At 45.6% G+C, this 26757-nt stretch overlaps 2 protein-coding genes across 2 annotated transcripts; both read left to right on the forward strand.

Annotated features, from left to right (window-relative positions):
* The first annotated feature begins 1293 nt into the window (after nucleotides 1-1293).
* Nucleotides 1294-6103, forward strand: LOC113428393 (fucolectin-like). The gene is made up of 4 exons (XM_087958937.1): nucleotides 1294-1372; nucleotides 2938-3026; nucleotides 3783-4083; nucleotides 5872-6103. The coding sequence occupies exons 2-4, from the start codon at nucleotides 2939-2941 to the stop codon at nucleotides 6011-6013; spliced, it is 531 nt and encodes a 176-aa protein (XP_087815063.1). The 5' UTR covers nucleotides 1294-1372; nucleotide 2938; the 3' UTR covers nucleotides 6014-6103.
* Nucleotides 6104-15069: 8966 nt separating this feature from the next.
* LOC113429643 (fucolectin-like) lies at nucleotides 15070-25275 on the forward strand. The gene is made up of 4 exons (XM_087958934.1): nucleotides 15070-15482; nucleotides 19253-19341; nucleotides 23132-23426; nucleotides 25038-25275. Exons 1-4 carry the CDS (start codon nucleotides 15397-15399, stop codon nucleotides 25183-25185), a joined length of 618 nt encoding a protein of 205 aa, XP_087815060.1. The 5' UTR covers nucleotides 15070-15396; the 3' UTR covers nucleotides 25186-25275.
* Nucleotides 25276-26757: the final 1482 nt, after the last annotated feature.

Genomic DNA, 26757 nt, shown 5'->3' on the forward strand with positions numbered 1-26757 from the left:
TGCCCATCACACCCTGACTGGACTGAATGGAAAACCCAGGTGATCAGAGGCAAGAGGTGTTCTTGCCATCCACCATACAGATTAACAGAGTTGGAAGGGACCTTGGAGGTCATCTAGTCCAAGCAGGAGACCCTACACCATTTCTGACAGATGGCCGTCCAATCTCTTCTTGAAAGCCTCCAGTGATGAAGTTCCCACAACTTCTGTTCCACTGGTGGATTGTTCTCACTGTCAGAACGTTTCTCCTTATTTCCAGGTTGAATCTCTCCTTGTTCAGTTTCCATCCATTATTCCTTGTCTGGCCTTTGGGTGCTTTAGAAAATAGCTTGATCCCCTCCTCCTCCCCAAATATTGGAAGGCTGCTCTCCTGTCTCCCCTGGTCCTTCTCTTCCCTAGATTAGCCAGGCCCAGTTCCTGGAACCGTTCTTCATATCTTTTAGCCTCCAGTTCCCTCATCATCCTGGTTGCTCTTCTCTGCACTCTTTCTAGAGTCTCCACATCTTTTTTATAGTGTGGTGATCAAAAACTGGATGCTGTATTCTAGGTGTGGTCTTACTAAGGCTTTATAGAGTATATATACCTGTCCAGGTACATAGCAGCACATTCATCATACACACCAGGAGTCTCATGTCCCCAGAAAGCAGGTTTCCTTCACTTACCTGGTGTTTTAGAAGCTTCCCTCAGAGGCCATCAGGTCTAGCCTCCTCTTCAGTTGGACACATCAAAAGATGGCAAGTTGACTACTTTTCACAGGAGCTCAATGTTTCCTTCAATGAGGCACATCAGTGTGGTACACTTTCATTGCCAGGAAGCCTTTTTCTGACTTTAATTTGGGAATATTCTCTTCTTATGTAATAGCATTTTTCAGGATTGGGAGGAAGTGATCTGGAAGCTACCAGAACTCGTGTTGACTTTGGAGGTGTGAGCATGGTTGCATCTTGCAAAAACAACATTCATGTTGCTCTTTGTTTCCAAACAAGGATGTGGTTCTGACATGGAAACCAGTTGACATCTGCCAAGGAAGACTATTATGTACCTGTGCAGAAGAAAGTCCCTGAACACCTGGAAAGAGGAAGTGAGATCCAGTAGAATGTGGGTTGTGTCGTGTGCCCTCTCCCCTCACTGTCAACACCCAGGAGGTAGGGAGGAAACCACTTGTGGGGAATTTGAAACGTAGTCTTGATTGGGTCCCTGGTCTTCAGCACAAGCTCCGCCACTTTCCATTGGCTGGTTGGCCCCCCTGAAGGAAGAGTTCACTCCACGAGGAAGGGAGTTAAAAGCATCCGCTACAGAAGAATTCCAATATTTTGCAGAAATCGCAGGTTGAAGAGGAACAGCTGGGAAAGCTCATTTGGTTGGTGACAGACTCCGGGTGAGTTTTTGAGAAGTCTGTGGAGACAATGTCAAGACCAGACCCTCAACCCTGGTCTCCTATGAACAGGGAGGGTCCCCACTTTGAGGGACCTTGCTGGAGCTGTGGATGGCTTGCTCAGGCATCTTCTGAAGATGATGAGAGGTCAATGGACCTTGAGGTCCTCTCCTGGAAGGGCCCAGTTCTCGAGGATCATGGCTCCTGCAGGAGACCAGAATCTGTTGGAGAAGGTTGCTCCACACACCAGTGGTTTTAGGCTACCGGTTTGGCTCGGTTCAACTGATCCGGTTGCAAAAATTGTTACCAGTTCAGCTGAAAGACAATCAGCTGATAAGAGGAAGAAGAGAAAAGTGCAGGATCAGCCCTCTCACCTGCCCCTACACTTTTCTCCTCTTTATCCTTTCAGCTGGTTGGTGCGGCAGAGCCTCAGCTGGTGTGTGGAAAGCTGCACGCGTGCGTTAAGTGCGTGTGAGTTAGGTGTGCCCATGTGCAGACCTCTGCACACACACAATCCCCAAATCGGAAGTTGAACAGGTAGGATTCCACTGCTGCTCCTCACCTTTGGGTCTTCAACAGAGGCAACAGCCAATGTTTTCATTTATGTGGACAAGGAGGTGGGGTTGGAGAAGATAATTATGGGGAAAATAATGAATAGTTGGCTTAGTTGATGCAGCCATGGTTTTTTCCTAAAAAAAAACCCTTGAGTTTGTAAAACTTTTGCTTGTAAAACTAAGCGAACTACCCCCTATTCCATGCATAAGACCCAGAGGCCTCGGGAAATTCAGTGCTGAGTGAAGAAACCCAGTGTTTGCTGAGAGTTTATCGTGAGCTGGATGGCAGTGCAGTTTCCTGATAAAAAGCCTTGTGTTGCCCTTCACTGTGGGAGAGAGCTAATACCTGTTGGAGATGAGAAGATCCCATGTTTGCTAAGTTGGTGACAAATCTTGTACCAAAGCAAACCTAAAGGTCCCCCTGAGTTGGGAAAGAGGCCAACCTTTGCTCTGGCCTCCTGATTGGCTTGGGCTTCCTGAGTCAGGTTAGTCCTACCTGGGAGGAAGGGGATAAAACCGAGGCTGGTCAGAGGGAGGCCCTGGGCTCACCTGAAGCACCACCTGTGGGGGGAAAGGAGCTGCCCTTGTTCCCCCTCCAGGAAGGAGATCCAGCCCTTTGGACATCGCCAAGAGATTGAAGGAGGTGAGTGGCGGGGAAAGAAGGAAGGACTGACCACAGAGCGAGCCCTGGAAGGAGGGGTGGGTGAAATTATGGGATGGCCCGAGAAAGTCGGCAGAAGAGGAAGAGACTCTAATAAACCCCACCTTGGTGTTTTTTAATGAGATTAACGTCAGTATGTGGGAAAGGCCAGGTGAGAGAAGAGGCAGATTTCAGGAATGCTCTTGATGGACCTCTGGGAGAAGGGCAGAACCTTGAAGGTACCGCCAACCTTCCTTTGGGTCCATGGCCAGTCCTGATGCTCAGGTGTGTTGAGCAGAGGAAGCCAGCTCTTCATCATCTCTACATGGCCCTGCCACGCCTTTCCTGATCTCTCCCCTCCTTGCTCCTTGCAGGATGAAGCTCATTATCTGGGGGGGTCTGCTGGCCGTGGCCCTCCTGGCAGGCCCTACAGCAGCTCAGAGTTGCAGGCCTCCACCTACAGGTAAGAATCACCTAAAGACCCTTGTGTGTTGCGTGTGTGTGTGGATACAGATGTAACATCCACTAGTCCTCTCCCAGTCTCTCCTCTTAGTCTTGTAGCACCTTCAGATACCGGCGCACTGCCTGCAACACATACTGTAGTTGTTACTCAAAGGGTACAAGGGCCACGAGATCCCTGAACTTCAGTGGGTCTGTTGCACAACCACAGTAAGATTGTCCTTGGGAGCAGGGACTTCTGCTTGTATGTTTCTCAACAAACTGGGCCTTATGTTCTCTTTGATGTGTGTCCCTTGCTTCTCTATGCTCGCACACTTTCAGAACGTCTGGGTGCCCCCTGGAGACACTTGCAGAGGAACAAGGCAATAGAGTATAAACTGGGGTGGGTGTGTGTGTAATTGCCCACAGCACTTCAGGCCAACCGGATATTTGCTCTCCCTAATCTGTCCTACGAACTCATCACCCACATGGTCTCCAGCGGAGCCACATCACATGGTCAATGGCCACTTGATATGGATCTCATTGAACCTACTGTGATGAGGTCCAGATCTTCTCTGGGAGTGGGAGAAAAGGAGGCCAAGGGGTTCCTCCCCCAATAGCAAAGGAAGGTAGCATTGCACTCAGCTTCACTTCTTTTAACCCGTTTCAAAACTTACTCCTTGTGTCTCCAAAATGTTGCCCTTGTGGCTTTGCACCCTCCCTTTTTCTTCTCCTCCCAACCACTCTCTGCTTGAAGGATCTCCTCCGTTCTCTCCTGCAGGTGCAGGCGCAGATAATTTGGCCTTAGGGAAGCCGACTTCCCAGTCTTCCGACTACATATATGAGAGCCTTGGATCACCAGACAAAGCCGTGGATGGGGACTGCAATGGGACCTGGAGACATGGCTCCTGCGCCCACACCAGCCTGGAGAGAAACCCCTGGTTGTTGGTGGACCTGGGGGAGCCTCATAAAATCTACGTGGTGGTGTTGAAAAACCGTGAGGACTGCTGTGGAGAAAGGCTGTATGGAGCAGAGGTCCACCTAGGAGATTCTCTGGATGACCACGGAAGAGCCAACCCTCTGTAAGTTGCTCGGAGTCCGTCCTCCCCAGCTGGAGTCCTCCAGGTATTTGGGGCATCGCCAGAATAGACAGAATCCACAGCCAGTGCAGGAGATTTTGGGGTGCTGTTGGGTATGAGGTGCTGACTTTGTCCTGGGGACCAAGACATCGTGACTCCATTGATGTGGAGATTGTGAGATCACCTCCCTCCTTGCTCCCCCAAGAGGTAGGGAAAGACCGGAGACATCTGGCTAAGTTGTCTTATCAGTTGTTTGGGGGACCTGATTGCTAACTTCTGCTATCATTTATGTTGCAAATCTAGAACCTGGGTTCCCTCAGAACTGGGTAAAGCACCTGATATGAGGCTGGGGTAGAAAAGGCAGTTTCTCTCCTTGGACTTTTGTTCTGGTCTCTGAATCTCAAAAAAGATGTTCTCGGAGCGGAAAAGAGGCTTCCAAAGTATTTTGGGCAAGACTTAGAACTAAAACAATAAATTAGGAAAAGACAACATCAAATATAGGTGGATTCGATCATTTTATTGCACTTAGAGGAACTGTTGTATAAGGGAGCAAAGGAGAGGTTTTAAGTTACGGCTGAATAAATTGCTCAGGTTTCCCCTCTCTCCCATTAGATCTGGGATTTTATTTATATGTTTGTTTATTTGAACTGATTAGCTGCCCAATTCCAGGGGATGGATCTGGCCAAGACAGCCAGCTGCGTCAGGGACAAAACCAGGCTGGATAAATTCATGTGTCCCTTGATGAAGACTGTAACCTTCTTCAGGGCAGGAGCAAAAAACAAGGGCCGTAGCTGTAGAAGATGAACAGGATGAGCCCGGGGGAGGGAGGGGTCAAACACGTTATCGGTCTCGACTCGCATCCCTTCATGCCTACAAGAGATCCAACTCCAACCCACCTTGAATTCTGCTGACTCTTATCTACGGCCAGTTTTCTTTGACCGTTAGTAGCTCAGATTCTTGTAGAGAGCCTCAGTTTGCCATAAACCTATATAATCTATATAACTGCCTGGATCTCCTGGTTTCTCGTGCTTGACAGTAGCCTTCTTCAGAGCTGGATCCAGAAAAATCAAGATAATGATGTGATTCGCTGGCAGCCGGTGAGGACGGCTGAGGTCTCGGAGAGCGAGGACTCGGATGAGGGGCCTGCGTGGGATGCAGGGATGGGGCCAGGACCATCAGGGAGTGGAGTGCTGCCTTCGGATATTGTGGAGGCTGGCAGCAGTGAGGACAAGGTCCCTGAGGAGCCTGTGCCCAGTGCACGTGCGTGCAGGGCTGCTCGAAGGAAAGAGCAGCTGCAGCAGCACGGATGACTCGGGAGTAAGGCTGCAAGGTGATGGCCTCTCCCTTAAGGGATAAAAGCCAGCCCTCAGAGGTGGGATTCTTTGCAGGAAGCAAAGAAGTTCTTGCTCTTCAAGCCTTGTGGATGTTTGGACTATCCTGGTTTGTGTTTGGAGACTTTGGGTTTTGAATATTTCCTTGCAATTTAATCTAGTGTTCTTGGCAGCCTTGCACCACCTTGGCAAGGCTCGTTCTGATCAGAGACAATGAGTTTTCATAGCCTTTTAACTGTGAAGGAAAGGAATTCGCAGAGAAGCATTAAAAGGTTTTGCTTTTACCTCTGCTTGGTGTTTGTTTGCTTGGAACAAGGTTTGGGTCAGAACAGTTGATGACCCTGAGAAAGCAATCAAAGTTTTTTACTTTTAAAAAATCCTTCCCTGCAGAATCACCCCCAGCAGGTGGGGGGGACCAGAAGGACTGCCCTCCTAACCTGTGACCTCTCTTGCCCCACAGCTGTGGGATTATCCTGAACACCAGCCTGGGCTCCATCACTACCATCTACTGCAACGGGCAGGAAGGCCGCTACATCAGTATCCACTTACCCGGGGAGGGGTACTTGACCGTCTGTGAAGTGGAGGCCTACAGCGCCGAGTAAAGAAGCCACGCCTTGCATTGGGGGGGGGGGGGCATTAACGCTCCTACGAAATGCCAATTGCTCTCCAAATAAACGAGCTCCTAAGATGCACTCCTAGGTTTCCCCTCTTCCTTCTTTGGTGAAAACCTTTGTGTCTCTCGGGGGAATTATTCCCTGATTGTCCTCACTCCTCCATGCGCTTTTCAGGTCATCTGATGTATTGACCCCCAGGAATCCCAGTGTGACCAGTTTGTCCTTATTGGGACTCCTCAGAGATGGAGGTTCCAACGTCTACTGGAACTGAACTTTCCGACTTTTGCATTTAAGAAGATGATTGTGTGTATCTATAGATGATTGGATGGATGGATGGATGGATGGATGGATGGATGGATGGATGGATGGATGGATGGATGGATGGATGGATGGAGGAATTGATATATAGATAAATGGATATATGGATAAATAGATGGATGAATGAATAGATGAAGGAATGGAGGGATGGAGGGATAGATGGAGGGGGATGCATGGGTGCATGGACGGATAGACTCACAGACCTTCACACTTACTTTATATACAGTACATTAGCTTTAGGAGATCCTGGTGGTCAGTGGAATTACAGGGAGTTGTGTATCGCATTTCCTTCAGAATGGCATGTACCATTCAACTTCTCCTGGTGGTAAATGTAAACAAAAACATCACACAGGTTGTACACAGTAGAAAAAGAGAGACGGGGTCTTGTAAACCCCTTTACACAGGGGTAAGACCTAACCCAACCTCTGCACGTCTCTCCTTGAGAATTTAAGGGAAGATGGACTGTATGTACCATTCTGACGCCTCAAAGGTGAGCTTGGTCAAGAAGCTCGAAGATCTCGGAGGGTGGAAATCCACCTGTATCATCCTGTCAAGACAAGAGCATGTCTGGTGTCATCTGGAATTGAGTTTGGATGTGGGGATTCTCCCTTTTTCACAGAGGAGCTTTGGGGCTGAGCCAGTCCAGCTGCCTCAACAGTCCAGCAAGTGGAGTCCTTGGTGCTCCCTGAACTTGGTTGTCTCTCTGCAGACAAACACCACAATGTTACAAGGCTAAGTAATGAAACGTCTGGAAGGGAAGGGAAGGGAAGGGAAGGGAAGGGAAGGGAAGGGAAGGGAAAGGAAGGGAAGGGAAGGGAACAGAATGGAACAGAACAGAACAGAATAGAATTCTTTATTGGCCAAGTGTAATTGGACACACAAGGAATTTGTCTTGTTGCAAATGTTCTCAGTGTACATAAAAGAAAAGAGACATTCGTCAAGAGTCAAGAATCATCAGGTACAACACTTAATAAGAGTCATAGGGTACAGTAAGCAATCAAATCAGATAGATGATAGATGATAGATAGATAGATAGATAGATAGATAGATAGATAGATAGATAGATAGATAGATAGGAATAGAATAGAATAGAATAGAATAGAATAGAATAGAATAGAATAGAATAGAATAGAATAGAATAGAATAGAATAGAATTCTTTATTGGCCAAGTGTGATTGGACACACAAGGAATTTGTCTTTGGTGCAAATGCTCTCAGTGTACATAGAAGAAAAGAACATTCATCAAGAGTCAAGAATCATCAGGTACAACACTTAAATCTCACCAATTAGCCAAGGTGGCTTTGTTTCCCCTCTTGGACCAAAGAAGCAGGTGGCACTTCAGGAATGCCCACCAGGTAAACGGAGGGGGTCCCCTACCCCTCAATCCCTAATTCTGACATTTTGTGAGGGGGCCCCCCCAGACTCTGTGGCTGTTGGCCCCCTGGTTGGTTTCATGACAGTCAACAGAGTTAGAGCTCAACAGTGGCTGATATAAAATAGAATAATAATAGAATAACGTAACAGCCCTAATCCTAACCTTAATTTGGAGGTCAACTAATCCAATCCTCCCAGAAGAGCCTATACCATTTCTGACAAAGGGCTGTCCAATCTCTTCTTGAAAGACTCCAGTGATGAAGGTCCCACAACTTCCGAAGACAACTTTATTTTATTTTATTTATTCATTTTTGTCAATTGCTTACAAGATAACAGGTATAAGTAAAAACATAGTTATGAATACATGGATACATATAAGAAAAATAAAAAGAAACAATAGGACAGGGACGGTAGGCACGTTGGTGCATTTATGCAGGCCCCCTACAGACCTCTTAGGAAAGGGGGGAGGACAATAGTAGACAGTCTAAGGTTAAAGTTTTTGTGGTTTGGGGAAGAAACTTCTGTTCCATGGGTTGATTGTTCTCACTGTCAGAAAGTTTCTCCTTATTTCTAGGTTGAATCTCTCTCCTTGTTCAGTTTCCATCCATTATTCCTTGTCTGGCCTTTGGGGGCCTTGGAGAATAGCTTGACCCCCTTCCTCCTCTCTGGGGCAGCCCCTCAAATATTGGAAGACCGCTATCCTGTCTCCCCTGGTCCTTCTCTTCCCTAGACTAGCCAGGCCCAGTTCCTGCAACCGTCCATCTTATGTTTTAGCCTCCAGTCCCCTCATCCTCCTGGTTGCTCTTCTCTGCACTTTTTCTAGAGTCTCAACCTCTTTTTTTATAGTGTGGTGACCAAAACTGGATGCAGGACTCTAGGTGTGGCCTTAACCAGGTCAGGTAAATTCTGAGCAGGTGCCTTCATACATCAGCTTCTCTTTGGTTCTTTCTATGCAAGGCCCTCACTCCATCAAGGACCTAGGAGAACTCATCTAAGCCCCAGAGCTCACTGTAACAGCATTGCCAAAAAGGCAGTGTTGTTGTTAACCTTATTTTGCGAAGCTTCTTCTCCAGCAATGTTGAATTGCTAACCAGGACATACAAAACCTTTGCCAGACCAATTCTCCAATACAGCTCGTCCACCTGGAATCCACATTGTATATTGACATTAACACGATTGAGCGGGTTCAGTGGTATTTCTCGAGAAATTTCTCCACTCCTCTATCTACTCACCCTATGTCTCCAGGCTTGAAATGTTGGGTTTGGACAATCCGGAACTGCATTGCCTGTGGTCTGATCTAAGCATAGTACACAAAATTGTCTGCTACCATGTCTTACCTGTCAACGACTTCTTCAGCTCCAACCACAATAATACACAGGCAAACAATCGACACAAACTCAAGGTAAACTGCTTCAAACTCGACTGCAGAAAATATGATTTCACCAACAGATTATGACTTTAAAATATGACTTCAACCGCCTGGAATGCCCTACCTGACTCTGTTGTTACAGCCCCTCAACCCCTCACAGCTTCCACCTCAAACTGTCTACCGTGGACCTCACCCCCTTCCTAAGAGGTCCTTAAAGGGGCCGTGCATAAGCGCACCAGCGTGCCTACCGTTCCTTGTCTTACTGTCCCCGTTTAATCTGTATTTCCTTCCTTTGTCCATGTTTATGTTCATACTTACACTTGTTATCTTGTACATGTTTGACAAACAAACAAACAAACAAGAGTTCCCATGACCAGAAGGCACTCCCATCTCCTCACCAACAAAGGCAATTGCTTCGCCCTAGTGGAGAGTCAGATTACAGATTGATAGAGTTGGAAGGGACCTTGTAGGTCATCTAGTCCAACCCCCCGCCCAAGCAGGAGACCCTATACCGTTTCTGACAAATGGCAGTCCAATCTCTTCTTTAAAACCTCCAGTGTTGGAGCTCCCACAACTATGTGGATCCTTGCTACTGGTGTTCCTGGCTTGAGCACTCCAGCAGAAGAGGGGGACATTGGCTAGTACAGCAAAACCTCAATTTTTGCCAATTGATGAATGGAGCTTGGTCAATATTTCATCCTACCAGAAAGGACTGTCTCAGGTGGCACCTTCAACCTCCCTGGGTCATCCCGAGGAGCCCAGGACCCAGACTCCCCTCCCTCTCACCCACCAAGAACCTCTGCCTTCCCATACTGGCTGGTCAGCTCTCTGGCCAACCCCTCTTCAGCTGTGAAGGGTCACTGGAAATATTGTTGAGGAGCACAACAAGGGACCATGGCTGTTGCAAGACGCCTGGATTATGAATCTGGGGAGGGGCAGAAAAAGGAAGCAGGGTGTGGCGGACTCTCCAGATAGACTGGAGGGAGGCGTTAAGAGGGGGCTGAGCTTGGAGTCTTTGAGCTGCAGAAAGCACCCCAGGGCTGCCTCCCCCAGAATCCCCCAAGCCTTCCCTTGCCATTCCCAAGGGAAGGCGGTCAGTCTGGCGAGATCCTTGTCTCATAGGTGACTAGCCATGAAACGGTTTATGTTACCTAGTTTGGGTAAAGGGACGTCTGCATAAAACGAATCAAGGTCAGAGAGCTTCAGGGACCCCTAATAAACCTCTTGGAGACTCTTCCCAAGTAATTCTGGTTGCTTGCTCTTGAGAGAATAACAGATTAACAGAGTTGGAAGGGATCCTGGAGGTCTTCTAGTCCAGCCCCCTGCTCAAGCAGGAGAACCTATACCATTTTTTTGACAAAAGGTTGTCCAGTTGTTGTTTTTTTGAAAACCTCTGGGGGATGGAGCACCCTCAACTTCTGGTGGCAAGTTGTTCCACTGGTTAATTGTAAAATAGAATAGAATAGAATAGAATAGAATAGAATAGAATAGAATAGAATAGAATAGAATAGAATAGAATAGAATAGAATAGAATAGGACAGGACAGGACAGGATAGGACTTTACAATACTATACTATACTATACTATATTTATTATATTGTATTGTATTGTATTGTATCATATCGTATCGTATCGTATTATATTATATTATATGGAATAGAATAGAATAGAATAGAATAGAATAGAATAGAATAGAATAGAATAGAATAGAATAGAATAGAATAGAATAGAATAGGTTATTTGAACAAGTGTGTTTTGGGTAGAGAAACACTCATTACACTTGCAAGACAACAGAGAAAGTAATAATAATTGCATTCAAAGTGTTCAGTCAGTAGAAAGGGGAAATAAGAGGTAATACAAGGATAAATAATACTGCAGTATTTAATACTTACCAAGTCAGACCCCATCACAGCCACCATTCTGTATGCAACAATCCAAGTTCACAATTGCAATAAGACCAGGCCATTTCCACGCTTTCTCCATTTGTTCACAGACAGAAACAGCCAGCCTGAAAATCTGCCAGGCCTTTTCAAGAATATGCCCGGATTCTCACCTTTCAGCTTCAACGTTGCCAATTTTTTTTTTAAAACAAAACAATCTTTCCTGTGTAATCATCCTCCACGCTGCCCCACACACCTCTGCCATTCTCTAGAACCAGCCAAGCAAAGCTTTGTGTACTATGCACTTCCTTCCTCACATCCTTGAGTCTGTCCTGAAAAGGATGCTAAATAAACAACTCTTAACACAACCTTTGTGTACCTAACTAAGCTTTACTTGAAACCTATTCTGGTCAAATTGTCAGCTTTTCCTGCCTGGCCTCCCCAAAAGAGGTGCCTTAAACCTGGTCAGTGGAGAAGCCACCGGCTGATGCAATGGAACCAGACTTGCAAGTGCTTCCCTGCTGGCCCCACCACCATGAACAGACAGGAAGCAGCAGGTGAAGCTAGGCAGAATCACACCTGATCCCTGTACAATCAGCACAGCCCCCCTCCCCCCTCCCGCCAAGGCTGTGTGCTTTCTCCACTTCTCTTCTCCCTATATACCAATGACTGCATCTCAAACGATCCATCTGTTAAAATACTGAAGTTTGCTGATGACACAACAGTGACTGGTCTCATTCAAGACAACGAAGTAGCTGCATACAGACAGGAGGTTATACAACTTGCCTCGTGGTGTAACTGGAACAATCTGGAACTGAACACACTCAAAACCGTAGAAATGGTGGTAGACTTTAGGAGAAACCCTCCCATACTACCACCTCTTACAATACTAGACAACACAGTATCAACGGTAGAGACCTTCAAATTTCTAGGTTTCATCATATCACAAGACCTAAAATGGGCACCTAACATCAAAAATATCATCAAAAAAGCCCAACAAAGTATGTTCTTTCTGGGCCAACCCAGAAAGCTCAAACTGCCCAAGGAGCTGCTGATTCAGTTCTACAGAGGAATTATTGAGTCTGTCATCTGCACCTCCATAACTGTCCGGTTTGGTTCTGCAACCCAACAGGACAGACACAGACTTCAGAGGAGAATTAGGACTGCAGAAGAAACAATGGCTACCCACCTGCCTTCAATCAAGGGCCTGGATCCTGCAGGAGTCAAAAAGAGGGCTGTGAAAATATCTACAGACCCCTCACATCCCAGACATAAATTGTTTCAACTCCTACCCTCAAAACGACGCTATAGAGCCCTGCACACCAGAACAGCTAGACACAAGGACAGTTTTTCCCCGAAAGCCATCACTCTGCTAAACAAATCATTCCCTCAACACTATCCAACCATTTACAAAGTCTGCACTACTATTACTGTTAATCTTCTCACCACTCCTTATCTCCCATCCCCTCCCACTTGTGACTGTATCACTGTAACTTTGTTGCTTGTATCGTTATGATTTATATGGACTGTTTCCTGGTATGATTTGATTGTTTATTGTACCCTATGACTATCATTAAGTGTTGTACGTTATGATTCTTGATTTTTAACGAGTGTACCTTTTCTTTTATGTACACTGAGAGCATTTGCACCAAGACAAATTCCTTGTGCGTCCAATCACACTTGGCCAAGAAAGATTCTATTCTATTCTATTCTATTCTATTCTATTCTATTCTATTCTATTCTATTCTATTCAAGCTCAGAGCTGGGCTTGGTCCAATGCCACTTTTGTCTTCCTCCACGGAGGCTCCGTGTATCACTTCTTCCCATCGCCATGAGGTTCTCCTGGGACTGAGAGGCTGCCCAGGAAGAGTCATTTTAGTGTTGGAAGGTGTTGTCCCCAATTCGGGTCTGAGCCTGGTGGCAAAGCCAATGAGAGACGCCAGACACGAGGTGCAGGTTTTCCGACTGCTATTTACTGGAGTCCTCCAAGGAAAAGGGCTCCTGACCAAAATGCCAAGAGCCAAGAACAAAGGATTGAGCAAGTTTTACGGCATTTTCACTAAAGGAGAAGGTGGGACAAAGCGAGGTAATAAGACATATCACCTAATAAACCTTTTAGTCACAATTCTACAATTTGTTCTATTGGTCTCTCGCTGTCCCTATTCCCAAGTCTTAGCTAATGAACGCCCTAGGAGTTATCTAATACACATTTGATTTGCTGCAGGCCATCTCTAGCCCTAACTTTTAGCTGAGGTCTACAAGTTGGCTAACTCGTGTTACAGCTTTCCAATTAGCCAGGATTGTTACCAGATTTACACACGCATATCTTCCTGTGGATAAGCATTCTTTGTTCTTGCCAGGCAGACTCCACAATGACAGGCTTCCTGGTTTACTTTAAAGCACGTGCCATGACCTGGCTTTATTTTTAGCAGAGGGCCCACCAAAGGGACCTTCAAGATCTTCTAGTCTAACCCCCTGCTCAAAGAGGAAATTCTAAACCAGGGGTCTCCAACCTTGACCGCTAAGATGTGGGGACTGGCTGAGGGATTCTGGGAGTTGAAGTCCACATGCCTTCAAGTGGCCAAGGCCCCTGTTCTAAACCATTCTGGATAAATGGCTGTCTAGTCTCTTCTTAAAGACCTCCAGGGATGGAGCACCCACAACTTCTGGTGGCAAGTCATTCCAGTGGTTAATTGTCCTCACTGTCAGGAAGTCTCTCCTTAGTTCTAGGTTGCTTCTCTCCTTGATTAGTTTCCATCCGTTGTGTTGGAAGTTAAAACCCTCCCCTCTCCTAGGAAAATGAAATATTTTAGGATATACTAAAAAGGCAGAATATTTCCCCTAAAAAGAAAAATAGACACTCAGAAGCAGAAACTCAGCCCCCATTTTTGCTCATGGGCCATTACTCTGGCCTGGGCCAGTCTATTTCACATAACAAAGATCTATTCCAGGTAGAGCTATAATAGGAATTGCCCAAAGCCCTTTCATTCCATCATCACCCAGCAAGGCTCAACCAAGACTGGGACTCAGGACAGCCTACAGAGTTGCCCCTGCGTGGCCCTATGGGAGCAGGGGTGGGATCCAACCGGTGTAACTAACGGTTCAGTGATTTTACGTTTTGCTATCATGTCTCCCCCAGTCCTTCTTTTCATTAAACTAGACATATCCAGTTCCAGCAACTGTTCTTCATATGTTTTGTCCTCCAGTCCCCTAATCCTCTTTGTTGCTCTTCTCTGCACTTTTTCTAGAGTCTCAACGTCTTTTTTTATAGTGTGGTGACCAGAACTGGATGCTGTACTCTAGGTGTGGTCTTACTCAGGCTTTATAGAGTGGTATTAACACTTCAGGCATTCTTGATTCTGTTCCTCTGTTGATGCAGCCTCGGATTGTGTTGGCTTTTTTGGCAGCTGCAGCACACAGCTGGCTCATATCTAAGGGATTGTCCACTAGGACGGACTTCCCCAATCTTTCTGGCTTTGTGGACCGGCGGGGTGTGTGTGTGTGTGGAGAGGATGGATCTGCACAAGTAATGAGCAAGTGCGTGAGTGTGCATGCAACTCTATTTGTGTGAGCAGCTGCGCACCTGCCACTCCTGCAAATAGAACACCTGCACACATTCTCTCCTGCCACTTCCTCAGCCTGGTTCTCAACCGTTCAAGGCCTGGTAATCAGCCATGATCTCTGTCCAAGGACTCCGAGATCCCTCTCGCTCTTACTGCTGTTGAGCCAGGTTCCGCCTATATACTGTAGCTGTGCATTCGGTTTTTCTTGCCTAAATGTAGAACCTGGCTTTTTTCACCATTGGCTTTCCCTTTGTTAGATAGGCCCCAACGTTCAAGTCTGTCCAGGTCTTTCTGTATCTTGAGCCCGTCTGCTGGAGTGTTGCTTATTCCTGCCAGCTTGGTGTTGTCAATTTCCATGGACTAGGCCGATCTGATGCTTTCCTAAATCAAAGAAATTGTCTTGGAAGATGGACTTTGTTCTTTTCTTTTAAAATGGATTTCATCACTTGGAAACCTGACAGGTGTCACCTGAACATTGCATGGGTGTTGACTTTGGAGGTGTGAGCATCCCTGGGCCTTGCAAAAACTACATTTATATGGCTGTTTGCTCACAGACAATAGTGATCTTCTCATATGGAAACCAGTTGACATCTGCCAAGGAAGACTATTAAATGCCTGTCCAAAAGAATCACTTAACACGTGGAAAGAGGAGATCCAGTAAAATGTGGGTTGGGTAACATGCCGTCTCACGCCATTGCCAGCACCCAGAAGCAAGGCGGAAACAGACATGGGAGATTTGTAACCTGGCCTTGATTGGTCTCCAGCAGAAGCTCTGCACCTTCCCATTGGCTGGCTGAGCTCTCTGAAGGAAGAGTAAGGAGGAGCCAACCCACCAAGAAAGAAGTTAAAAATGCCCCATACAGAAGAATGTCAATATTTTGGAGAAATTGCGGTTTGAAGAAGACCAGCTGTGAAATTCATCCACATTTGGTTGGCCAAGTGAGAGACTCCAGGTGAGTTAAACAAAGTCCAAGATTTTGTCAAAGACCAGAGCCACAGGCTTTCTTAAACAGGTGGTCTCTACCTGGATGAATATATTTACAAAATGCTTTTCTTCTGGTGGGGAGTTGACACACAAAACATTTGAAGAGGCTTAGATCCAATCTCTTGATGAATGTATGTTTACTTCTATGTACACTGAGAGCAGCTGCACCAAGACAAACTCCCATCACACTTGGCCAAGAAATAATCCTATTCTGTTCTATTATGCTTAGATGGCGATTTGATACCGGATTATGCCCATGCCTTAGTAGGCAGAAAGCCATGAATCCTTATCTTGCCACGGGCATGAAAGTCAACTAGATCAGGGGTTTCTGACCTTGGCAAGTTGAAGACTTGTGGACTTCAACTCTCAGAACCCCGCAGCCACCTCTAGGTTTGCTGTAACCCAGGGGTGTCCAACCTCGCAACATTGGATTGTGGATTTCAACTCAAGACATGCTGGCTGGGGGATTCTGGGAGTTGCGAGTTGCCAAGTTGGAGACCCCTGAACTAAATGACCTTGGGCCAGTCTCTCTCTCTCTCGGCCCTAAAAAGGAGGTCAGGGCAGAACACTTCCAGAAATTCCTCAGCTTTGCTGGCTGAGGAATTCTGGGAGTTGAACTCCACAAGTGGCTTAAAGTGGCTAAGGTTGGACACTCCTGTTCCGGAGGGCTGTGAAGATTTGGTTCTTCCGCCAAGTAGTAGCTCAGTCTCAGTGAAAGCAACCAGAACCACCTGTGAAGAGTTGCAAACAGAAGCTTCCTTGCTAGTCATCAATGCTACAAGAATCGCACCAGACTGGCTGCATTTGCTTGGGAAAGGCCAGATAAGACTTTGGAGATTCTGGGGGAGGTTTGGCCACCTCCTGCAGTGCAAAGACCCCAAAAGCAGTAGCCCCTGGACTTATATACCGCTCCAGTGTTGGACAGGAAGCTAAAAAATATGGCGGGAAAAGACGATACAACAGCATATTGATTTAAAACCAGAAATATTCCAGTTGGAGATCTTACCTGAAACTTACAGTAAAGAAAATGTATATCTGATTATTCACGTGATAACTGTAGCGAGAATTGTATTTGTTCAAAATTGGAAAAGGGATTAGGAAAATACTACAATGTGCAGAAATGAATAGATTAACCCTTGTAATTAAAGAGAGAGAGCAAACTGAATATTATAAGGCATGGGAATTATTTTATCAATGGTTAGAGAAAAAATATGAAGGCTGGTTATAATTAATGGATTAGTTAAGAAAGATAATAGATATTTTTAATAGAAATAAAAAGCTAAGAAGAAAGATAAAGAGATAGTGAAATTAAGTACAATAAGTACAATAAGATAAATCAGAGAATAACGCTAGGTGATGAATATGACCGTAAACACCAACTGTATTGCACAAGGTATTTGTTTCCAGAGGACACGTCATCAAATGGAAGAAGATATGTTTGGAAAAAAATAAAATAAAAATTTGCCGGAGACTCCAGCAAATCTAGAAAGGGATTTTGTTCAGTTTGGTACTCAGGGAGAAGTTTTTTTTCTGTGGTGAATCGCTGAGAATCATTGTACGTGATAGGCAATGACGTAAGTCCTGTCAATCAGACCATCCATTCATCCATCCCAATCGCTACTCTAAATGTGCTACCAATAAACGCAACTATTTGTAGCTCAGGATTGAAATGGAGTTCTCTGAGCTGGGGGGTTTTCCTGCAGGTGTTTCACTACACAATTTACCCAAAGTGGTAGAAGGGAGTGGGATTCGGGAGGAGGAGGAGGAGGAGGAGGAGGACTGTGGAGTCCTTGATGCTCTCTGAGCTGGGTTGTTTTCTTGCAGACATTTCATGACCCAACTAGGGAACATCATCAGTGCTAGAAGGGAGAAGGGTTTATAGAGAGGAGGAAGAGGATGATGACAACTGCAGGGTCCTTGGTGCTCTCTGAGCTTGGTGGATTTTTTGGAGACATTGCATCACCCAAGCTAAGTAACATCATCAGTACTAGGGCTACGTTGCCTAGTTCTAGTAATGAAACATCTGCAAAGAACCAACCAAGCTCAGAGAGCACAAACGACCCTTAAATTTGCTTCTACCCTCTTGGGAACATTGCCTTCTTTCCAGTTTTGCTGGTCTTTTTCACTTGACCGTTTCTGTTATGTTCGCTTCTTCTCAGAATTCTTTTTCTGTGCAGAAATGAATAGATTAACACATTAAATGAATAGATTAACACATTAGCAATTAAAGAGAAGGAGCAAACTGAATATTATAAGATATTATTTTATCGATGGCTAGAGAATTATTTTATCGATGGCTAGAGAAAAAAAAAGGAAAGCTAGAAATAGATGATAGATTAATGAAATATAGAAAATAGGTTTATAGAATTAAATATGTTAAGAAGAGGAGGGTTACAGTAATAGACATATTATGTATACTAATAAGATAAGAATAAGAAAAGAATAGAATATTAATATCAAACGAATGAACATGGATGTACATTTTAATTGTTATTGCATAAGATATTTGTACCCAGATGACACACTGTTAAATGGAAGATGAATTGTATGTACCTCAGGGGTGGGATTCTACCTGATCGGACCGGTTCTATAGAACCGATTGTTATGATTCTGCCCAGTTCGGAAAACTGGCAAATTGTGCCACTGGCTGGCCACTCCCCTCCACACCCACTCACTCTTTACCTGGCAAACTTGCCGGCTAAGATGCTAATTTTCCCTTTTTTCCCCCCTGACCATCAGCTGTTCCAACTAGATTAGCTAGAAAGCAGGAAATCGTTGGATTTCTTGCTTTCTAGCTAATCTAAAAGCAGAGCTGAACCTTCCTTAGGGCTGAAGCTTCTATCTTTCAGTGTAGACTCAGGTAGCAGATTGCTGAAAGATCGATTTCTAAGTGAATCTGTGATTCTGTGAGCAACTCAATCTGCCTGCCTGCCTTGCCTGATTTTGGGTAAAAGTTGCTCTTTTTTTAATTTAAAAAAAAATCAATATTTACATATATGGCGTGCTGTGAGTTAAGTTTGTGAGTTTGCTTGCTAGCAAATTTTATGTGACAGACTCAGGTAGCAGATTGCAGATAGATAGATCTCTGAGTGAATCTGTGATTCTGCAAGCAACTCAATCTGCCTGCCTGCTTTGCTTGATTTTGGGTAAAAGTTGCCATTTTTCTATTAAAAAATTCAATATTTACGCATATGGTGTGTTGTGAGTTAATTTTGTGAGTTTGCATGCTAGCAAATTATTTGAGTTTGCTTGCTAGCAAATTTTATGTGACAGACTCAGATAGCCGATGGCAGAAACACAGATCTCTTAAGTGTGAGCAACTCAATCTGCCTGCCTGCTTTGCCTGATTTTGGGTAAAAGTTGCTTTTTTTAATAAAATAAATAAATATTTACATAAATATTTACAATATTTACATACAAACCACACCCAGCCAGTCACGTGGCCACCAAGCCACACCCACAAATTAGGCCATGCCCACAGAACAGGTTGTTAAGAAATTTGAATCCCACCCCTACTATACCTTACATAATTTTTTTAAAAATTACAAAAAAAAAAGAAGAACTCTTTTTCTGTCTGCTGGTCTGGTCCGTTTCCACTGGGAAGGTCTTGATGCCCAAGGCCCTCCCAGTGTCCCCCAAGAGGGGATCTGCAGAGACCAATTGCTAAGCAGGAACCCAGCTATGAGGCTCCCGCAGGTTGTGCTCCTTCTGACGGCCGTCTGCTTTGTCTCCTCGCAGGACGATGCTCGTCACCTGGATGTGGCTGCCTCTTCTGGGGCTCCTGGCCAGCCACGGGGAGGCGAAGCGCTGCAAACCGGAGATGAAAGGTACTGTGAGCACTCCGGACACGGGAGAACTCAAATCCTCCCTTGGAAATAGTTTGGCCAAGGAGTAGGTTTCTACCGGTTTGGACTGGTTTGCCTGAACTGGATGTTAAATTTGCATCTGGTTCACCGAGCTTGTATTTGAACTGAGCGGCTGGCCCCTCCCACCCCCTCCCACCCCTCCCAGGAGTCTCCACGCAGCCCATTTTCAATGCAGGTAAGTGCAGGGCCTGTGCGGAGACTCTGGGAGGGGGAAAAACGGACCTTCTGGGCCTGTTTCTGGCTTCCGGAAGGCCTCCAGAGCCTGGGGAGGCCATCTTCGCCCTCCCAGAAGCCAGAGGGAACCCTCCAGACCCTTGGGAAGGTGAGAAACTGCCCTCCCAGAAGAACCGGTAGGCCCCGCCCACCATGGTCCCGCCCACCCAGCAACTGGGCAGCGAACCGGTTGCTGGGATGTTTGAATCCCACCCCTGGTTTGGCCAGCTCAGTTGCTGAAGGGGAAAGGGGAGCGCCTGTGTTGCCTTCCTTGGTGGCTCTATTTTTAAGTAATTTTATCAAACATTACAAAGTAAAGAGAATAAAAAGTAATGCAAACTAAAAAATAAAGGAAGAAATCAGTGAGAAAGTGCAGACAATTAAGATAGGAAAAAAAACCTTAGAACAGTGATGGTGAACCTTTTTGCTGTGGTATGCCGAAAGCACGTGCATGCACGATAGCGTGTGCGCACGCATGCCAGCACCCACAATGCAATCAGCCCCATCCCCCCCATGCGCATGTGCACACAATGCCCTCCTTATCTGCACTGCGCATGTGCGCACCTCCCAGCTGATGCTTGGCCCATTTGAGGCCTTTTTCAGCTTCCCAGAGGCTCGAGGGAAGCCTCTACAGCCTTTGGAGGCTGAAACACAGGCCCATTTCGGCACTTCCGGTATTTCTGGAAATACCAGAAGTGCAGAAACGGGCCCGTTTTTCAGCCTCCAAAGGCTGTAGAGGCTTCCCTCAAGCTCCCGGGAGGATGAAAACAGCCTCCCCTGGGCTCCAGAAGCCGTCCAAAGGCTGAAAATGGGCACTTCTGGTATTTCCGGAAGGCCCATTTTTCGGCCTCCTGAGGCTGTAGAGGCTTCCCTCGAGCCTCCGGGAGGACGAAAACAGCCTCAAACGGGCCAAAAATCAGCTGGGAGGCACACCTATGTGCAGTGCAGGTAAGTTTGGCTGGGGCTCGCGTGCCCGCCCAAATGGCTCTGCATGCCACCAGTGGCACATGTGCCATAGGTTCGCCATCACGGCCTTAGAACATTGGTAATAATTTGGCATTTTTGGATGCTGGTGTTGTTATCCTCCTCCTCCTTGGGATGGTGACGTTGTTTGGTGTGTGGTCTTTTCTTTTTCTTTTTCTTTTTCAAGAGCAGTTCATCGGAATTTCATGTTAATGTGTGCTGTTGTGTAGTTCGATTCAGCATAGAATCACAGACGGTTCCTTCCAACTCTGTTATTCTGAACTGTGACAATGGGGACAACATCGAAAGTGCCAAAACAAAGGCTATAATGGAGGCTTTGCTGATTTCCTGGCTGTGATAAAGGAAGCAAAAATGATATCTCTAATCTAATAGGTTTATAATGTTTTAGACATTATATTTCACGGTTTTGCATTTTTATCTCTTGTGTTTTTATCAAAATGTGATGTGAATGACCACACCTGGAATACAGCACCCAGTTTTGGTCCCCACATTACAAAAATATGCTGAGACTTTCCAAAAAAAAAAAAAGTGAAAAGAAGGGCAACTAAAATGATTAAGGACTTGGAGACTGTTCTGGACCTTACAATCAATATCTGATTATAAAGCAGACAGATTAACTCCACAAAGCATCCATACAAAGTCTTTTTATTGGTTCATCAGACATCCTCGAGATAATTCACGGTTACGTTGAGATTCATCTCAATGTCCAACTCTTTGCATAGCTGACTTTCTGGTGTAAAAGGACAGGTCTCCTTTCATTCCGATAATGGTGGAGCAAGGAGGTGAAGCAGCAGCCCGATGCTGGCTTCAGGCCAGAGTGAAGGAGCCTCGCCCAACCCATCAAGGGTCAATTCAGTGACCAATCGGGATTACAGATGTGGCCACATGACATGGACTACATTTCCTAGGATACCTTAACTACATTTACCATGATGCATTCCCTTAAGGGGACAGCTCCCAATTCCTAACTAACAATACCAATTCCCCATTAACTATATACTGTCTGGACAGCACAGAGACCAAAAAAACCCATGAAGAACAATTCCAGGAATTGAGTCTAGAGAAAAGAAGGACTAGGGGTGACATAACAGTGTTTCGCTAATTGAGGGGCTGCCCCCAAAGAAGAGGGGGACAATCTGTTTCCCAAAGCCCCTGAAGGCAAGACAAGAAGCAACAGATGGAAACAAATCCAGGAGGGAAGCAACCTGGAACTAAGGAGAAATTTCCTGACTATGAGAACAATTATCTGTGGAACAGCTTGCCACCAGAAGTTGTGGATGCTCCATCACTGGAGGTCTTTAAGAAGAGAATGGATGCCCACCTGTCTGAAATGGTATAGGGTCTCCTGCTTGAGCATGGGAGTGGACTAGAAGACCTCCAAGGTCCCTTCCAACTCTATTCTGGTTGATTGAATACACCAAATAATAAAGAATAAAACCCCAGAGGTTGCCTTCCTTGATATCAAGACCAACTCTGCCCCACATTCCTACCTCTTAAGGAGATACAGATTTCCCCTTCCACCAGGGGTGGGATTCTACCAGTTTGGACCAGTTCTATAAGAACCAGTTGTTACCATTCTGCACAGTTTGGAGAACCGGCAAATCATGCCACTGGCTGGCCCTGCCCCTCCCTGCTCACCCCTCCCCTCCCTGCCCAGTCACTCCTTATCTCGCGTGTGTGCCAGCCAACTTGCCTGCGTTGTGCAAGCAAAATTTATGTGACAGACTCAGGCAGCAGATTGCAGAAAGGTAGATCTCTGAGTGAATCTGTGATTCTGTGAGCAACTCAATCTGCCTGCCTGCCTTGCCTGATTTTGGGTAGAAGTTGTTCTTTTTTTAATTAAAAAATTCAATATTTACATAAATGTTTACAATGTTTACATACAAGCCATGCCCAGCCAGTCAAGTGACTACCAAGCCACACCCACAAATTAGGCCACACCCACAGAACCGGTTGTTAAGAAATTTGAATCCCACCCCTGTGTTCCACCCTTTTGTTCTCTTGTAAACAAAGCAAATATGGAGATAGCCAAGCTAGGAGAAGTTCCAAATTCTTTTCTTCTCTCTAGGGCAGGGGGTCTCCAACCTTGGCCACTTTAAGCCTGGCGGACTTCAACTCCCAGAATTCCCCAGCCAGCTTTGCTACAAGGTCCCTTCCGACTCTGTCAGTCTGATAAACTTTTCTCTCTTCCCTTTTTCCTCCCTTATTTTCCCATTGTCTTCATTTTTCTTGATATTCCTGTATTTCATATTTTGATAAACTAATAAAATAGTTGATGTCCATGAATAGCTCTCCGGACTGCCTCTGTCTGTCCACTCATTCTGGTCGGCCACTTCCTGGTCAGGCATGCAAGAAAGTGCCGAGGGTCACCAGCCTTTCCCTCCCCTCTGCTCTCCCAGACTGGTCTCCAGCAGGTAACAAGACTTCAAGAGAGTTTAAAGTTTATCCCAGGGATTTTGTTTTTCCTCCTGGATGTTTGTCTGCAAAATCCAGAGAAGGTCAACCGAGAACGAATTCTGTTGACATGCCTTTCTTCTCCCAAACTTCTTTCCAGCTACAAATGTGGCCAGAGGGCGTCCAGCTTTTCAATCGTCCACTATTGAAAGCCAGTTCAATTCAGTGGCCAGAAAAGCCGTGGACGGGAATTGCAGTGGACGCTGGATTGGGCAGGACAGTTGCACCCACACCAAGAAAGAAAAGGACCCCTGGTGGTACGTGGACCTGGGGAGGCAGTATGCCATTTCATCCGTGGTGGTGAAAAGCCGCGAGGACTGCTGCGGAGAGAGGCTCCGGGGAGCACAGATCCGCGTGGCAGACTGCGTGCCCAACCGTGGATTTTCCAACCGTCTGTAAGTTCCTCTTGGCTCACTCCACAGAAAGTGGTTAATTGGGAGATCAAAGGGCTAGGAATACAACGTCAATTTGGTAGCGCCCAGGACACTGTAGATGGTGGCAGCGCTTGGATTTGGGGTGGGGGGGAAGCTAAATTGCTGAAGGCTTCTGTGTTTTTGAGCATCCTTTCTTTAGGAATGGATTTCTTAATTTTGCTTAGTGTAAAGCATCTACAGAGGTCATGCAATGCACAAATGTACAAATATAAGTTTAAATGAAGCTTCAGCAAATATAGATACATGACAGATAGTTAGATGATAGATGATAGATAATAAAACTAGATAAAGGATATGTGAGATAATGAATGATAGATAGATAGATAGATAGATAGATAGATAGAATAGATAGATAGATAGAGAAGAAGGAGATAGATGAGGGATAGATAGATAGATAGATAGATAGATAGATAGATAGATAGGATGAAGATAGATAGATAGATAGATAGATGATAGATAGATAGATAGATAGATAGATAGACGACAGAGACAGAATGATAAATGGATGATAGATAGATGATAGATAGATAGATAGATAGATAGATAGATAGATAGATAGATAGATAGATAGATAGATAGATGATAGAGACAGAATGATAAATGGATGATAGATAGATAGATAGATAGATAGATAGATAGATAGATAGATAGATAGATAGATAGATAGATAGATAGATAAGATAGATAGATAGACAGACAGAGACAGAATGATAAATGGATGATAGATAGATAGATAGATAGATAGATAGATAGATAGATAGATAGATAGATAGATAGATAGATAATAGAGACAGAATGATAAATGGATGATAGATAGATAGATAGATAGATAGATAGATAGATAGATAGATAGATAGATAGATAGATAGATAGATAGATAGATAGATAGATAGAGACAGAATGATAAATGGATGATAGATAGATAGATAGATAGATAGATAGATAGATAGATAGATAGATAGATAGATAGATAGATAGATAGATAGATAGATAGATAGATAGATAGATAGATAGATAGATAGATAGATAGATAGATAGATAGACAGAATGATAAATGGAAGATAGATAGATAGATAGATAGATAGATAGATAGATAGATAGATAGACAGACAGACAGACAGACAGACAGACAGAAAAATAGATAGGGAATGAGGGCAATACAATATAGGAGATAAAACATTAAATTAAGATAAAACCGTAATAAAATCACCATAATATGGCACCACGGAATCACAATGGGATAGATCAGTGGTTCTCAACCATAGCAACTTAAAAATGTGTGAATTTCAACTCTGCAGCCAGAAATCTGCAGCCAGCCACCTCTTCAAGTTGCCAAGGTTGAGAAGCCCTGGGGTAGGTGTTACAGGTCGGTACCCAAGGAAGGTAGCCTTCTAACCGCTTCTGCTGTGGCTGCCATGAGTTCCTCCAAAGTGCCCTGAAGTGTCCCAGGAGACCTTCTCCAACTATACATGTTACCATTTGCAGGGACGCATTATCTGCTCTTTTGACTCTCTCTTTCTGAACCATCGCAAACCATGAAAGGGTCTCCTCCTTTTTTCCCCCTTCCAACAGCTGTGGGACCATCACCAACACCCGTCTGGGCGCCATCAGCACCATCTCCTGCAAAGGTCAAGTGGGGCGCTATGTCATTGTCACCGTCCCTGGTCGCACGGTATCCCTGGCCCTGTGCGAGGTGGAGGTCTACGGGACCAAAGTGTGAAGCCAGCACCCACGTGTGTCAGGACAGACATGGGGATAATTCATCATTTAGATCAGTTTTGACTCTCAAATAAACTTACTTTAAGCAACACTTTTGTTTCTGGGTTTGGTTTATAATAAGCCCCCGAAGAATAACGAAGTTGGAAGGGAGATTGAAGGTCTTCTAGTCCAACCCACTACTCAAGCAGGAGACCCCATACCATTCCAGACAAATGCCTGTCCAGCAGTGGTGGTATTCTACCGGTTCGGCCTGGTTTGGCAGAACTGGTAGCTCCAACAATCGTCTGTGAGTGAACCGGTTTGCTCCAATGATCAGCTCCTCCCACCCACCTTGGCTCTATTCTGACCTAGATTTCCTGCTTTTCAACCTCGGCCGTTTCGCGCGGCACAGCGGATTGCTGGGCGTCAGCTGTTGGAGACACAAGGAGAGTGCAGGATTGCAGGAGAAGGTTAGTAGCCAATCCTCCCGTGCACACGTAAAGCAAAGCGTGCATGCACAGGCAAAGCGTGCCCACCAAGCCACACCCACAGAACTGGTGGTTAAAAAAAAATTGAAACCCACCACTGCTGTCCACTCTCTTCTTAAAAATGCCCTGGGAGATGTCCTTCTTCCAGCTTTTGTTAAAACTTTTCTATGGCCCTTCAACTTCCACATTTTGTTTTTGTGGAGAAACCTGAATTATGGTCGTGTGAGACCGGGAAAAAGACTTTTTCCCATACTTGTCCCGTCTCCTGCTCCAAACTAGAACACGGATTCATAGGACTGGAAGGGACCTCAGAGGTCTTCTAGTCCAACCCCCTGCTCAAGCAGGAGACCCTATACCAGTGATGGCTAACCTATGACACGCGTGTCACTCGTGACACGCCGAGGCACTTTGACTGACACGCCTGTTGGTGTGGGGAAAACCTGCACATTTAGAGGCTGCCTGTGCTCTGCTCCAATCCCTGCTCCCTGCTTGTTGCGTGGAGGCGTGGTGTCACCAATGCTGCCGCGAGATCTTTGCAGCAGAGAACCAGTTTTAACCGCCATAAACTGAGGTTTGTCAGTTTCATTACCTCAGGAACGCTACAGGAGGAAAGGAGATCCATGAGGTTCACAGCCCTGTAAGGTGGCCTTCCGATCCCCACATCCTGCACCTGCAGCCCTGAGACCAGGGAGACGAGTTTCACAGCCCTGTGGGATCACCCCAGCCCAGTCCGTCATAAACCAAATTATTGATATTTCTTGAAGTGACACACGACCCGAGGAAGGCTACACTTTGTCCCGATTTTCGACACACCAAGCTGAAAAGGTTAGCCATCACTGCCCTAGACCATTTCAGACAAGCGGCTGCCCAGTCTCTTCTTGAAAACCTCCAGTGATGAAGAAGCACCCACAACTTCTGGTGGCAGGCTGTTCCACTGGTTGATTGTCTTCACTGTTAGGAAGTTTCTCCCGAATTCCAGGTTGCTTCTCTCCTTGATCAGTTTCCATCTGTTGCTTCTTCTCCTGCCTTCTGGTGTTTTGGAGAAGAGGTTGACCCCCCCTCTTCTTTGGGGCAGCCCCTCAAATATTGGAAGACTGCTAACATGC

Source organism: Notechis scutatus, chromosome 3 (genome assembly GCF_049901735.1).
Source record: "Notechis scutatus isolate UNSWTSFEM ecotype Mainland chromosome 3, rNotScu1.2, whole genome shotgun sequence".
NCBI lineage: Eukaryota > Metazoa > Chordata > Lepidosauria > Squamata > Elapidae > Notechis > Notechis scutatus.

What these genes read in the sequence shown, in the direction of transcription:
- LOC113428393 (XM_087958937.1), top strand. Translation starts at nt 2,939, where the DNA reads ATGAAGCTCATTATCTGGGGGGGTCTGCTGGCCGTGGCCCTCCTGGCA. An exon ending in TTGCAGGCCTCCACCTACAG is followed by an intron (nt 3,027 to 3,782) that starts GTAAGAATCACC and finishes TCTCTCCTGCAG; the next exon opens with GTGCAGGCGCAGATAATTTG. An exon ending in CACGGAAGAGCCAACCCTCT is followed by an intron (nt 4,084 to 5,871) that starts GTAAGTTGCTCG and finishes CTTGCCCCACAG; the next exon opens with CTGTGGGATTATCCTGAACA.
- LOC113429643 (XM_087958934.1), top strand. Translation starts at nt 15,397, where the DNA reads ATGTCAATATTTTGGAGAAATTGCGGTTTGAAGAAGACCAGCTGTGAA. An exon ending in GGCCAAGTGAGAGACTCCAG is followed by an intron (nt 15,483 to 19,252) that starts GTGAGTTAAACA and finishes GTCTCCTCGCAG; the next exon opens with GACGATGCTCGTCACCTGGA. An exon ending in CTGCAAACCGGAGATGAAAG is followed by an intron (nt 19,342 to 23,131) that starts GTACTGTGAGCA and finishes ACTTCTTTCCAG; the next exon opens with CTACAAATGTGGCCAGAGGG.